Below are 12787 nucleotides of genomic sequence, written 5' to 3'. Positions count from 1 at the left end.
GACCGTACTAAAATAGGTCATTATATTATGTGCCTTGCATTGATCGCCAAACCAATCACTCATTATTAGCATCATTAATTGATTGGACCGTGATATGTTTCACCAATTATCACTCATGGTGTCCTTTTCTTGATCTCATTTTCAAATTAAAATCGAGTGATCCAAAACATTTAAAGTCCAAATCGATTTTAGAGATCTACCTTAGAGCAAGGTTATCATTTTACCGTACTTGTCAATTATGAATTCATTTCTCGATGTCTGATGTCACGGTAATTACATGTTTAATTCAAATTACAAAATCCAATCTAATATTCTTAATGCCCACAATGACATATCATGAAGAGAGATTCCATCTTATGAAGAGCGAGCAATTAAAGGACGGCAGAAGTTGATGGCATGCAAATTGCAGGTCGCGGACACTCAACATAGCGATGGTTGAGCTTAGATCACCAACTGCACTTAACTCTTACCTTCTTTCTCCTATCGTTTAAAAGTGAAGATGACAGATCAAATTCATTGATGCGGAAATAGAAAAAAGTTTGGCTACCAAAACAAATTCCTGTCCCACGCCTCATTAAATCCATGAATGCCGCGTAATATTTCGTAGGAGGCAAGTATCAAAAAAGTTTTAAATTTTTTAATATTGATATAAATACAGTCATAAACTTTTCAATTGATCTAGTTATAAATCCTTTGCATTTATGCAGTTAAGTCCATTCATTTAATTTTATTTGGAGATTGTTAACGTAAATGTTAGCAATTTTATATGGTATTAACCGACGCTAAAATTAATATTTTCAAATAATATTTTAAATTTTATGTAATTTATATGGTTTTCTTTCTTTTTTATTTTGTTTATTTTTTTTCGGAGGGCTAAGGTCCAGCAAGAGTCACATGTTGACCATCTCTGGCATTGGGCAAAGGCCATGATGCCCTTGTCAAATTTGGGGCAAGTGAGTGTGTCGCAACCCTCTCTAATCCTAGGTGGGGCCATGATGCTCAGATCAAGCAAGGGCATTACGGCCCTTGCCTAGTAGTACTAGCGAGGGTAGGCCAGTGACTCTTCCTAACTCTTGTGCCTTCGGGCCCCCAAAAAAAAAAAAAAATATATGAAATAATCATAATATTATTTAAAATTATCAACGTTAGTGTTTTTTTTTTTTTTTTTTTTTTTTTTTTTTTCTTTGGAGGAATCGGCTTGCAGCCGACAGCCGCGCCGTAAACCCCAGGTGACACTTAAGCAGGATGACCCACCACCCCTGAGTCACACTTAATACACCTAGCGCCTCCTCGGATTTTGAACCCTTCACCTCTTCGTTGAGGATCAGTAGAGTCTTAACCAGTAGAGCCACCGCGGCCGGTGGTTCAACGTTAGTGTTGTTCGCGCAATGTAGAACGAATAATGTATACATCAGTGGTTTTTAGCCTAAATTAGTCGAATGAACTTTAAATGGCACAAATACAAAAAAAATTAGAATTAAATTAGTCTAATTAAAATATTTAAAACTGAATTAATATCAATGCAATAACTCTATAACTATCTTGATATTTTTCCCTATCATAGCCTTGAAAATTTTCTGTTTAAGGTGAGTTTCCTCTTCATAGAAGAAGTTATCTACTAATGTGACAACACCAATTTGCATTAGCTACCCGCCCATATCTTGTCGGTTTTTTACGAAATGCGGGTTCGATGGAAGTCACGAGAGCGTGTGGAAAAGGGAAAAGGGAAACGTCTTTTTAACGTTCATTCCTACCATGAAGAGACAGTTTTAATAGCTTAAGGTGAGTTTCCTCGCCATAAAAGAAGTTATCTACTGATATGACTACACCGATTTGCATTAGCTAGCCGCCTATATCTTGTCGGTTTTTACGAAATGAGGGTTCGATGGAAGTCACGAAAGCGTGTGAAAAGTTCATTCCTAGTACGAAAGAGAAGAGACAGTTTTAATAGCTTAGATCACGGGTTCACCTTTGCAATAATTAACGAGCGGTAGTGTAATCACATCATTGTTATTTTCTAACGAGGGAGGCAGTGATTGCGAGTACTTGCGCCGGTCTGACCGGTAAGACCAACCGCTGGCCATGAGTCGGCCGGTGGGAAAAGGCAGAAAATTCAGGCGATTCACGAAAGGTCGATTCTCTTGGGATTTTTGTGATTCTTTTTTTTTTTCTTTTCTAAGAAGGAAATGGATAAAGTGCTCTCTACATTCCAATGTCGTCGTCCAAATGGTTTGTTTCACATGCTTGTCTTTGCGCTATTAAGGTGTTGAGCTCAACCCAAAGTTTTTTATGACATTATTCGCGATCTAAGCAGAAGATGCCGTATTTGACCTAGTTTTTTTGCTAATTTTACCTACTTATCAGAATTAGTCTTCACCTAGTGGAATCTGCTATCCGTTACCATCAAACATGATCATGAGCTCACCTACCTCAACCGCCTCTTGATTGTTCAATGAAAACAGGTCTGATTTTCGAAACCCATCCTTAAATTCTGCCATGCGATTCTGATGTTGATTTTATTGATTTGTAGTTCCATACCGGAAATTGTTTAGTCGGTATTATATCGCGAGATGTATTATTATTCAGTGCCTAACAGCAAGGGCACTCCGTTTTTCAATTAATCGTCGGTCAACTTGAGGAATTCGCGGCGCTGTGCAATGATGGGAGGGCATTCTAAGTGCTAACGTTAACATGGACCGCACGAATTCGGACGGTGGCGACATCAAAAGTCAAAGATGGCACATTTCGATTTCAATGCCGCACGCGGAGTAATTATTATATGGATACCATTTGTCCTCCTGGCGAGTGCTAACAGGTAATGGAGCATCCCGAGTTTTTTTTTATAATTAAGTATGTTTAGCAAAGAATATCTCGATTTTCCGAAAAATCAACCATTAAACAGGAGATACATTAAAAATTACAGATTTTCCTTATTTGAGAGGGCATCATGAAAAAATATATGAAAAGAACGCGAACGCGCAATGGTGATGATGTTCGTAATTATTCTTTCAATTTATTTAGTCCATCTTACCAAGTATATCAAGTAATAGAGGTCCGAGTCATAGCAAAGAAAGAGCTGTAAATAGTTCAAATCTCACGGTCAGAAAAATAGACAAAAAGAGGAAAATGAACATCTTAGCAATCGAAATTTCATTCTACGACATGTCATGCTCTTGAGAGGTAAATTTGAAAATGCCTATTTATCTCCTAGATTTAGGAATTGCCTTCAAGGTAAGAAAAGAAGATGAACTCTGTAAGAATCTGTAAGAATCTGTAAGAATCTCTGGTAACTTAAAATAACAAAAGCCCCTTATTTCTCAACCTCCTACTTAAGTTTGATGTCTACATTAGAACTTAAAGGCGTTCCTCAGGTAAAATTTGCGGATCTCGAGAGAGATGACGGGAAAAGAGGAGGACGATGATAGACCAGCGAGAGCTCGGTTATGGCGCATGGTCGGGGCCAATCCATAGGCTCAAAAGCATTACTTGAGGTTCAAGGGGGAGAAAAAAGGGAGGCGAGATGACAGGTTTTGGCATCGGTGGATCACATGCGATGGCGCAGCTTTGGTGGAAGCGCTTTGCTTTTAATTTAATCATTGCTAAAGTTTCGAGCTACAGTAAAAAGCTGAGCTTGGCGAGCACGATTGACGGAGGACGAAGGAGGTAAAAGGATACTTACCTCTGGAAGAGACAAACCTCTCTAGTCGGAAAGATGAATTAGGATTTTTCAGACGGTCCTTTCGTCATCTTCCGGCCCATTTAGTCCAAACTCAAGTAACTGAGCCTTGGCCCATTGTGGTCCAATTTTTTGTTAGCCCAAAAAGACTCACTTGGAAGAGAAAGCTGAAGCACCAGGCACAAAATCATCATAGTGAGTTTTGAAGCCGAATTCAGTTACTTATGTCCATTTAGAGTAGGGATAAGTGTATTGAAAGTCGCAAAATTATCATGAAAATATAATTTGATCATAATACTTTAAAAAAATGTAATTAAGTTATAAAACTTATTGTGAAAGCATAATTGATCCTAAAATTTTCAAAAAGGACAATCAAGTCATAAAACTTGTTATGAAAGTATAATCGTATCTTAAAATTTTCAAAAAGTGCAATTAAATGAAATATTTGATTGGATCGATTTGACAAGTTTTGAGATTTGAATGTATTTTTTTAAAATTTTATGACTCAATTGCATTTCGTGACAAGTTTTAAAACTTAATCGTATTTTTTGCAAGTTTTTATGACTTAATTGCATTTTCTTGGCAAGTTTTGGGACACTTGTCCCTCTTTAAGTTTGATTAGTTGATTGCCCGGCCTTTGTGTACTGAGATCGGCCAACTGGCCTCCAACATCAGGCGGACCTTGGGCCGATCCTCACGGACCCTTAACCTCATTCAGAGCGTCAAGTCGGATGGGGAAGGACAATATCCGAGCCGGCCCACATAATCATGTCATACGGCCTTAATGGAGGCGGCCTTTGTTCGGTCACTCGAGTTCTAAAGAGGACATTCTCGAAAAGTAGAAACCCATCGAACCTGTTTCAAGTACAGATCGATGAAAATTCGATTCACGTGAATACGTCACACATGTCATTGAATGCTCTCTAAGATGGCGAAGGAAGGAACGGGAAGGAAAAGCAAAGAGGGGTACATGGTAGATATGGAACTGGTGGCTGGCGTTGAGCCGAAACACCAAACCTTTTGTTCGGGGGGGAAGCTCGTGGCTGCGAACGAGCGGTCGTAGCGGGAAAGCACATGACTGTCCGAACCCGACCTCATTTCCGGTTCGCTTTTAAGGCTCGTCGGGCGCACGAGCGATGTTTGGATAAGAAACCTCGCGAGCTCATTTTAATGTTTCGGATTTCACGTATCGGGCACACGGCAAAGTGCTCGTGGGAGCTTAAAAGGGGTGGGGAGCGAGTGACGTTCTCCATCATCTCGACTTTTTCGAATAAGAAAAGAAACTCCACTGCAGCAGCACTGCCATCTTTCCCCTCTCTCTTTCTTTCTTTTTCTCTCTCTCTCTCTCTTTGCGGTGTCTCTGCCGAACCGGAGAGGGGCCGACAAATGAAAAGGAGGCGGAGGAGGAGATGGAGATGCCGATGCCGATGACGATGCCGATGCCGATGATGGACCGGATTAGCCCGTAGAGAGGAATCGGATTGCTTTGCCGGAACAAGAGATTTCGACGACGACGACGACGACGACGACGACGAATAGGGAAGGAAAAAGATGCGGACGATCTGCGACGTGTGCGAGAATGCTGCCGCGATCTTCTTCTGCGCCGCCGACGAGGCCGCTCTGTGCCGCGCTTGCGACGAGAAGGTCCCCGTTTCGTTTCGGTCGTCGTCCGTGCGGATTCTTTCTTGCATCCAGTGCGCGACGATTTTTCTGTTGCGATGAGCGCGCATGAGATTGATTTGTCGGGTCTCTCGTGATCACGTCCGGGAATCGCGATCGTCTGATTAGTAGACTTATGCTTGTTCGTGTGCGATGGATGATCTTGTGTTTTCCCTGTAGAATTGGTGAACGGCCTTGATGTTCACCCAAAGTGTCAATTGCTGTGCATTGGCGTTGCAGGTTCATCTGTGCAACAAGCTGGCGAGTCGGCATGTGCGCGTCGGGCTCGCCGATCCTAGTGAGGTCCAGCGTTGCGATATATGTGAGAATGCCCCCGGTATGAAGGTGTTACTGTTTCTTTTTTTGTTGTTGTTGTGTTTGTTTTCCTCTTCCTGACTTGAGGTTTTCAATTTACTGTCTGTTTTGGACACAATCTGTGTAGCCTTCTTTTACTGTGAGATAGATGGTAGTTCCCTCTGCCTGCAATGCGACATGCTCGTGCATGTTGGCGGCAAGAGAACCCATGGGAGATATCTCTTACTGAGGCAGAGAGTCGAGGTTTGTCTCTTTTCCATTAGAGAGAGAGAGAGAGAGAGAGAGGGAGGAGGGTTTGTGAATTTGTTCGTGCAAAGCCGCTCGGATTTTTCATAATCTTTTGCTGCTTCTGTAGTTTCCTGGGGATAAACCTGGTCGATTAGAATCGCAAACGCCTAATCAGAATGAGGTGAAGAGGGAGAAAGATCAGCCACATAAGCTTGCAATGAAAGAGGTCCAGCAGAATCACAGGGCATCTCCAGTACCTGTCGGAGATGCTATTTCTAGCGGAGAAGGCAAGATGCAGGACAAAATGATTGATCTCAATTCTCGGCCTCAAAGGACTAAAGGGCAGACTTCAATGAACGAGGTATGCAGTTTATTGCGATCATTGCTGGCCCCCCATGGTCCTTTGTTCTTTTAGGTTGATTTATGTGAGATAATCTCCTCTCTGCATGTTGTGAAATCTGATTTCTTCACTTAAAGTTGTCTTTCTCAACTGATGGAACAGGATATGGACGTAACAAATGGCTCTAATCTTGAATCTGCCGGTGTTGTTCCTGTTGGATCATTTGATAGACAGCCTGAGATGTAAGCAAATGTGTGCTCTGTAATTTTCTCCCTTCCCCACCTTTTATTTTTGTAAGTTTCTAGATTCAATGCTCTGGGAATCCAACAGTTGTTTTCAGTTCCTGGAGAAATTTCTATCCCAATGGACTCACCGTGCTAGGATGTTGTTTTTTCTAAGAGATGCCATTAGTTTTTGGATAAGTCCAATTTAACTTCGACATAAGATAAACAATGCTTAAAGATTATATAACATCCAGTGTATTCAACATTCATTTTATAACAGATACGTGGGGCACTTAAGTGAGATAGCCCTACGATATGCAGGATGGCAAATTAGTCAAAATTTAACAACAAAAAATGTAGTTTTTGTAATTAGGTCAGATGATGGTTCAATTTAGAACCATTGTCTTTCAATGGTAATCCGCTCCTGCCAATAATTCATATCCGATTGTTAAGTTTGCAAATCCCAATAAAGCTAGTTATTCTGGGTGCACTAAAAGTTGATTATTTGAGCAAAGTAGTCAGCAATCTGACGCATAATCAGAGTTGCTATCTTGTCCATATGTAAATATGCAATGTACATCCAGGATGGGCGGATGGGTTTAGTTAAAGAAGGCAACGACCTTGGTTCCACGGAAACCCTTGGTACCTTTATTTACTCTTGCCACTCAGACTGACTCTTCCTTGCTTTCGCTGCATTATGACAGGAAGCAAAGCACATGAAAAACTTTTGTAGCTTGTTGGGGCAGCATCTGCACTGTAATCGCCTGCTTGTCCTGCTCACCATCTCTGCTCTTTTAGCTGGGAGATTCACTTAACTTTCTGAAGGAATAAGGATGCTTGTGTTATGGTGAGAGAAGGGATTTCAGACGATTCTGATGTGTCACAGAATGTTCTAATGTGCTACAACCTAGTCAACAGAATCAACTCTTGGTACATGGTGGCTTTTGTCAGCTTCATTTTTAATGGACACTCTGTGATGATAGAATAACTTTTGGCATCCAAGAGCAAGTAGCAAACACATTTAGTCGACTGATTGTTTAGCATCCACTTTTAGGTACTCATCTGGCAAGAGATTTTTCTCTGAAACTTGTGTTTTGTCTATCATGCTTGTTTCAGTTGGCGTGGGGCCTATGTCTCTTTTTCAAGGGATAATATGAGAGTTATCCTAGAAGGAATTGATGGGATGTTGAATATTAAATTGCAGAAAACTTTTACTACTCTTTTGATTCCTTCACCTTGCATAAACTTAAGGATTGGCGTAGCTTTCATCAGTTTTTGCACGGACAATAGATAAATTGCCAGGGAATGAAGTGAATTTTCTAATTGGATGGCGAAGATTCATTTTGAATCAGGTTAGTTTGTGAAGTATAATGCCATTTTAAATGGACAGTAGATTGTAAATTCTGTTTCCACCCATTCTTAATGCTGAGGTGTTGAAGCAATTTGCTTAGAGCTGGAAGTCATGCAAACTTCGATGTGAAACCATATCAATTCTCTTCATTTTAAGGTCTAGTTTGGTCAGGTTGCTGGTGCCATTCAGTCACAGTTCAGACTGAGGGGAGAAAAACAGTCAAGAGGATGCATTAAGCATTAGATGTCTGATGTTATTGCTTTTTAAGTTTATTATGCACCTGTCTTGAAATTATGAGAACATAAGCTTGTGCAAAGGTAGCTTGACCTTTAATACACTTTTTTCACGCTAAAAGTTTACTTGTTGACATGGGAAAAAAAAACGAAAAAGATGCTAGACGATCATGAGTATGTTCAACAATTTTATCTTCTGATTTTGAAGTTTCAATAGATTCTTTACTTTTGATGTCCCAAGTTGATTTGATGATGAGTTGTGTCCGGTCTGCCTCGTATATTGGTCCTACGGGACCTGTCTCAAATATATGGTCAGAACTAAAAGTTTCCTTGGGCATCTCAGGAGAAATGTTTGTGGACCTATGATAAGGTGAAAAAAAGGTAGCGTGTGAGGCTACGCGGTTGAGGTTAGAGGGTGGATATGTTTGTCAGTTTTATTGTGGAAGAGTTTCGGAAAAAGAAACCAATACAAGTGACCACTCTTATTTCCTGTGGGCCCGTGGCTGATCATCTATAATTGCGTAATGGGCAATTCATTAATGCCAAAGACCGAGAAAGAAGTTAAGCTTTTAATCCATCCTCATTCTACTCTACAGCTGCAGAATCTGGGCGGGCACTCTCATGCTGCTTGTTACTGAGACAAGGATTTAGTCTTTTCCTTTAAACATTTCAAGTTCTATAGACTTGCGTGTGTTACTTAAGATATTCGAGTTTTTACATCTGATATTTTCTTCTTCTAATCTACCCTCAATAATTTCTGTATTTAGGGCGGCTGTAATACGTTCAGTCATTGGGTTTTAATATTTTAATAATTATTAGGTAACACTTATGTTCACCATAAGTATAACGTAACACTTACCAATCTCTCCTTCCATAATTATGTTAAGCTGTACTGAGTGAAAGTCCGTGCATCCGCGTGCCTAGCGGTTATATCAGATGAATCCCACTGCCATTGTTGGCTTTGAATCCATCTGCAATTGATTGGACAGAATCCTTTTCTTAACATTTATACTCGTGGAACAATATCCAACTATCCATATTGAGTTTATATGAACATTTGTGTTGCGGTAAAACGGGCAATTTTTTTTTTTTTAATGTAAAACAACTGAACAGTCATGCCACTGTTGAATGATTGTGAAAACTCTAGTTCTTTCAGATTATTGATGCACGAGGATGCAAGGTTGAACTTTCCTGTGTTCTTGCGGAGTGCTGGTAATGAGTAGTTTAAATGCAAATCTGAGTTACATGTGTACAGTGTACTTACAGGTCCATAACCGGAATCAATCGTCTCTAAATTGAGCTCGATCAAACGAGGCTCGCAGATTTACTTAAGATTCTGACTAGTAGCAAGTTATGCTTTAATTGACCAATAATTAACTCCCTTCAGTTTCATGCAGTTTGAGTTTCTTTCTAGGATGAAGAAATGATTCTTCACCGAGCTGCAAATGAGCAGCCATAACTCTCTGAAGAAGAAAAGGCTACTGGACATACTCATAAATCCAGAAGTACAGAGATCTCGTCATCAAGATGTTTTATTAAGCAACTAAAGAGTGCCAGACCATCAACAAACAAAAAGTCACCATGCATGTATAATCATATATATGACACGGAGATTCGACAGATTGGAGAGAGAGAGAGAGAGAGAGAGAGAGGGAGGGAGGGAGGAATTAGCTGTTCTACTTCTTCATAGCTTCCAATGCTCCATCCGCCACCATCATTATCATAACTAAACCTGTGATCATCTTCTGAGCTCATGGAGTTTCAGTGCATCGCCTTAGTACACGTATCCCTTGACGAACATTCCCTTCTTGGCCTCCTCAGACTCGCCTTCACCGGTGTACTTGCCGAGCTGGGCGAGGGAGTTGGCCTTGGCACGGACCAGGAGCGTATCCTGAGCGGCCTTCACGTTCTCGGGCCTGCCTCCCCACGTCTTCAAGCAGGTGTTCTGGAGGGCTCTAGCGTAGGAGAAGGACACGTGCCATGGGTTCGGGGACTGGTTCATCGCGTTCAGGTTCAGGGTTGCTTCGACCTCGGATTGCCCACCAGACAAGAACTGCTCAATTCAAAAGACAACCGTTACTTGTAATCAAAGATTCCTCGGACTCATATGTCCTAAGCGCTTATTGTAGAACATGAAGACGATCAATAAGCGAATGACTTCAACTAGGAAACTAGGAAACTAGGAGAGGACTTGCCATGATTCCGGGAACGGCAGGCGGGATCCTGCGGTGGAGGAGCTTGAGGGTGTACTCGGCGACTTGCTGGGGAGTGGCCCTCTCTTTGCACTCAGCGCCGGGAGTGACCATGCTGGGTTTCAAGAGGATGCCCTCGAACAGTACATTGTTCTCAGCCATGTAGTAGAACACCTCCGCCCACACCTTCAGGGCCACCTCGAATGTCCTCTCGATCCCGTGCTCTCCATCCAGCAAGATCTCCGGCTCCACTATTGGGGTCAATCCATTGTCCTATGCATCATCGTCAGTCACACAAATGTCGTCAGTAAATTGACCGTCGTCCAACCAAATCTTATCCCATGCATCTGATGGTGAAGACAGACAGCCGAACAACAAATGCACACATCGACTATTTATCTCATTATCGCATCAATTGGCTGGCTGGCTGGCGAGCTGACCAGATAGCTGACCATGTCTATTAAGTGAACCGGTTTGGGATAATCTGCGACTTACTTGGCAAATGGCAGCGTAGCGGGCAAGACCCCAGGCGGCTTCCTTCACGGCCAGGGCAGATGGGCCATTGGGGATGCTCACCACAGTTCTCCTGCAGATTTCGTCTCTGGAGTTAATTGATTTATGGAGTTTTCAATTAATCGGAGACAATGGAACTAAGTGACATGATATATTAGTCTAAATTCAGAAACATGTAAGAGTAAGAGGAATGTCCTCGTACCATTTAGCAAAGCGTGCACCCTGCTGGTAGTAAGCAGCCGTGCGGGATGCTAATCCATCGAGCCCTTGGCACCAGGACTCGTCGTTGGACCCAGCCAAAGGCACCAAACCCTGTTGTCCGCAAAAGGCATACACATCTTACGTTATTTTTGAGAATAATCAAGACACCAAAATTTACATGTTAAAATGAGCCTTTTTCAACATGAACTAGCTAACAATTTGATGCAGCAAAGACTATGGAAACATATCAGTTATTGCCTCACTTTTTAACTGAAATCAGTGTAAACAGGGACTTACCTTGTCGACTTTAATACCAGGGACAATGTTCTGCTCAACGAGGACGTCGACCATCTTGCGGCCGTCGGTGGTGGATTGGTAGAGAGTCTCCTCGAAGAGGATAGCACCAGAGATGTACTGGCCAAGCCCCGGAGCACTGACCAGGAGTGTCCTGTAGGCCTGGCGGTTGGCCTCGGTGTTCTCTAGCCCGATCGACGCCAAACGCTTCCCGCAGGTTGCGTTTGACTCGTCCATGGCCAGGATTCCTCTCCCGGGTGATGCAACTGTTTTCTGATATGATGATCATCCCCCATCAAGAAAGAACAGGGCCGTTAAATTATATCTTTGTTTTTTTTTTGGTCAGTAATTATATCTTCGTTATCTCACTTGTTATTGTATCTATATTTTCGTGCATACTTTCTACTTCACCGACTTCATCGATACTAGCATTCTTGTTTCTGGCTGCCTTCCAATCCATGTTTTGGTAGATTCATTGAGTTACAGAATTCGACATGACAGAAAGTTGCATTACTGTATTCTGAATGAGTTGTGCAATCACTTTGCTAAAGTTTGAATGTCTAAAGTGACTATTCATATTCTCTAGGCTTTACCATCACGGTGTATGAACTCTCGCAAGTTACATTACTCACTCATGCACTTGGGATTATCTTTGAAGTAATGAAGGATATGGGCGGACCACGTACCGCAGTCTTGACGAGCTCATCAGCATAGGCACTGGCTTTGACGACGAGAGCGGAGGGGGCGGTGGTGGGGTGGTAGCGGACGGCGGCGAGAGACGGGGTGCGGAGAGTCTGCGTGCCCTTCACAAACTCCGACTTGTCGAGCACGGGAGATGACTTGAGGAGAGAAGCCGAGGCCATTGTTTTTCGCTTGCAAAGGCCAAACTCGAGCACAGCCCGGCAAGCAAAAACTGTGTTACCTTATCTCTTCTCAAAGCTTCTCCCTCCCTCTTTAGCCTCTCTTAACCACACATGCACACACCCTCTGCTGATCTCTTATATAATTGCTGGAGCGTATTTCCTTAGATGTCCCGTTTGAGGCTGCGGTGCACCGCCCAATCGAGCCCTGCCACATGGATGATAACCTTTGCTTACTTGGCGGGGCTCGCATCAAGTGGCTCAGATGAGAAGTTCAATAATAACCTCTTAAAAGAAGTCATTTTTTTTATTTATTATAATTGAAGACCTCAAAATGGTCTGATACCTTTGTTCTTTTCCCTACTCGCTGTTTGGAGAATTGGACAAACTGCTGTCGTATGTTCACCAAAATGAGGCCATCTCGGCTCTGTGTAATTTGTCCGTTTGAGAGGAGATTCTTTCTGGAAAGTGAATGTGAGGCTTCAATTTTCTCCCGTTCATCTCCCTTTTGTTGTTTTCTTTCATCTCGCTGATTGATGGCTTTGGTTTAACCCCAGAAGATTTGGGGTGAATTGGGGATCTGCTCGTGGACGGCCACGGCTCGCCAGCTCCGGATTCGACACGTGATCGGAGGCGATATTTTTTTCGCCACGTGGACGTCTGCGATCTCCCCGGTCCGGTCAGTTGACCTTCTGCTGGCC

General features: G+C 42.3%; 2 protein-coding genes across 2 annotated transcripts; one reads left to right on the top strand and one right to left on the bottom strand.

Moving 5' to 3' along the window:
* Positions 1-4855: 4855 nt before the first annotated feature.
* LOC104418881 (B-box zinc finger protein 19) lies at positions 4856-8093 on the top strand. The gene is made up of 6 exons (XM_010030347.3): positions 4856-5320; positions 5576-5672; positions 5778-5893; positions 6006-6239; positions 6381-6460; positions 7147-8093. The coding sequence occupies exons 1-6, from the start codon at positions 5228-5230 to the stop codon at positions 7160-7162; spliced, it is 636 nt and encodes a 211-aa protein (XP_010028649.1). The 5' UTR covers positions 4856-5227; the 3' UTR covers positions 7163-8093.
* Positions 8094-9520: 1427 nt separating this feature from the next.
* Positions 9521-12216, bottom strand: LOC104418880 (fructose-bisphosphate aldolase 1, chloroplastic). Its single transcript, XM_010030346.3, has 6 exons — positions 11913-12216; positions 11230-11499; positions 10934-11043; positions 10714-10804; positions 10222-10491; positions 9521-10079 (listed from the first exon to the last, which is right to left on the bottom strand). Exons 1-6 carry the CDS (start codon positions 12087-12089, stop codon positions 9801-9803), a joined length of 1197 nt encoding a protein of 398 aa, XP_010028648.1. The 5' UTR covers positions 12090-12216; the 3' UTR covers positions 9521-9800.
* Between the last annotated feature and the right edge of the window lie 571 nt (positions 12217-12787).

The sequence above is a fragment of the Eucalyptus grandis genome, chromosome 9 (assembly GCF_016545825.1).
Source record: "Eucalyptus grandis isolate ANBG69807.140 chromosome 9, ASM1654582v1, whole genome shotgun sequence".
Classification (NCBI taxonomy): domain Eukaryota; kingdom Viridiplantae; phylum Streptophyta; class Magnoliopsida; order Myrtales; family Myrtaceae; genus Eucalyptus; species Eucalyptus grandis.
Note: the sequence above shows the minus strand (reverse complement) of the source record. Positions and strands in the feature narration are given on the sequence as shown.

Bases quoted from the DNA above. Each gene is read 5' to 3' on its own strand.
- LOC104418880 (XM_010030346.3), bottom strand. From the start codon at position 12,089: ATGGCCTCGGCTTCTCTCCTCAAGTCATCTCCCGTGCTCGACAAGTCG. The intron at 11,500-11,912 runs GTACGTGGTCCG...TCATCATATCAG, and splicing joins ATGAGCTCGTCAAGACTGCG to AAAACAGTTGCATCACCCGG. The intron at 10,492-10,713 runs GTAAGTCGCAGA...GATGATGCATAG, and splicing joins GCTACGCTGCCATTTGCCAA to GACAATGGATTGACCCCAAT.
- LOC104418881 (XM_010030347.3), top strand. From the start codon at position 5,228: ATGCGGACGATCTGCGACGTGTGCGAGAATGCTGCCGCGATCTTCTTC. The intron at 5,894-6,005 runs GTTTGTCTCTTT...CTGCTTCTGTAG, and splicing joins TACTGAGGCAGAGAGTCGAG to TTTCCTGGGGATAAACCTGG. The intron at 6,240-6,380 runs GTATGCAGTTTA...CTGATGGAACAG, and splicing joins GGCAGACTTCAATGAACGAG to GATATGGACGTAACAAATGG.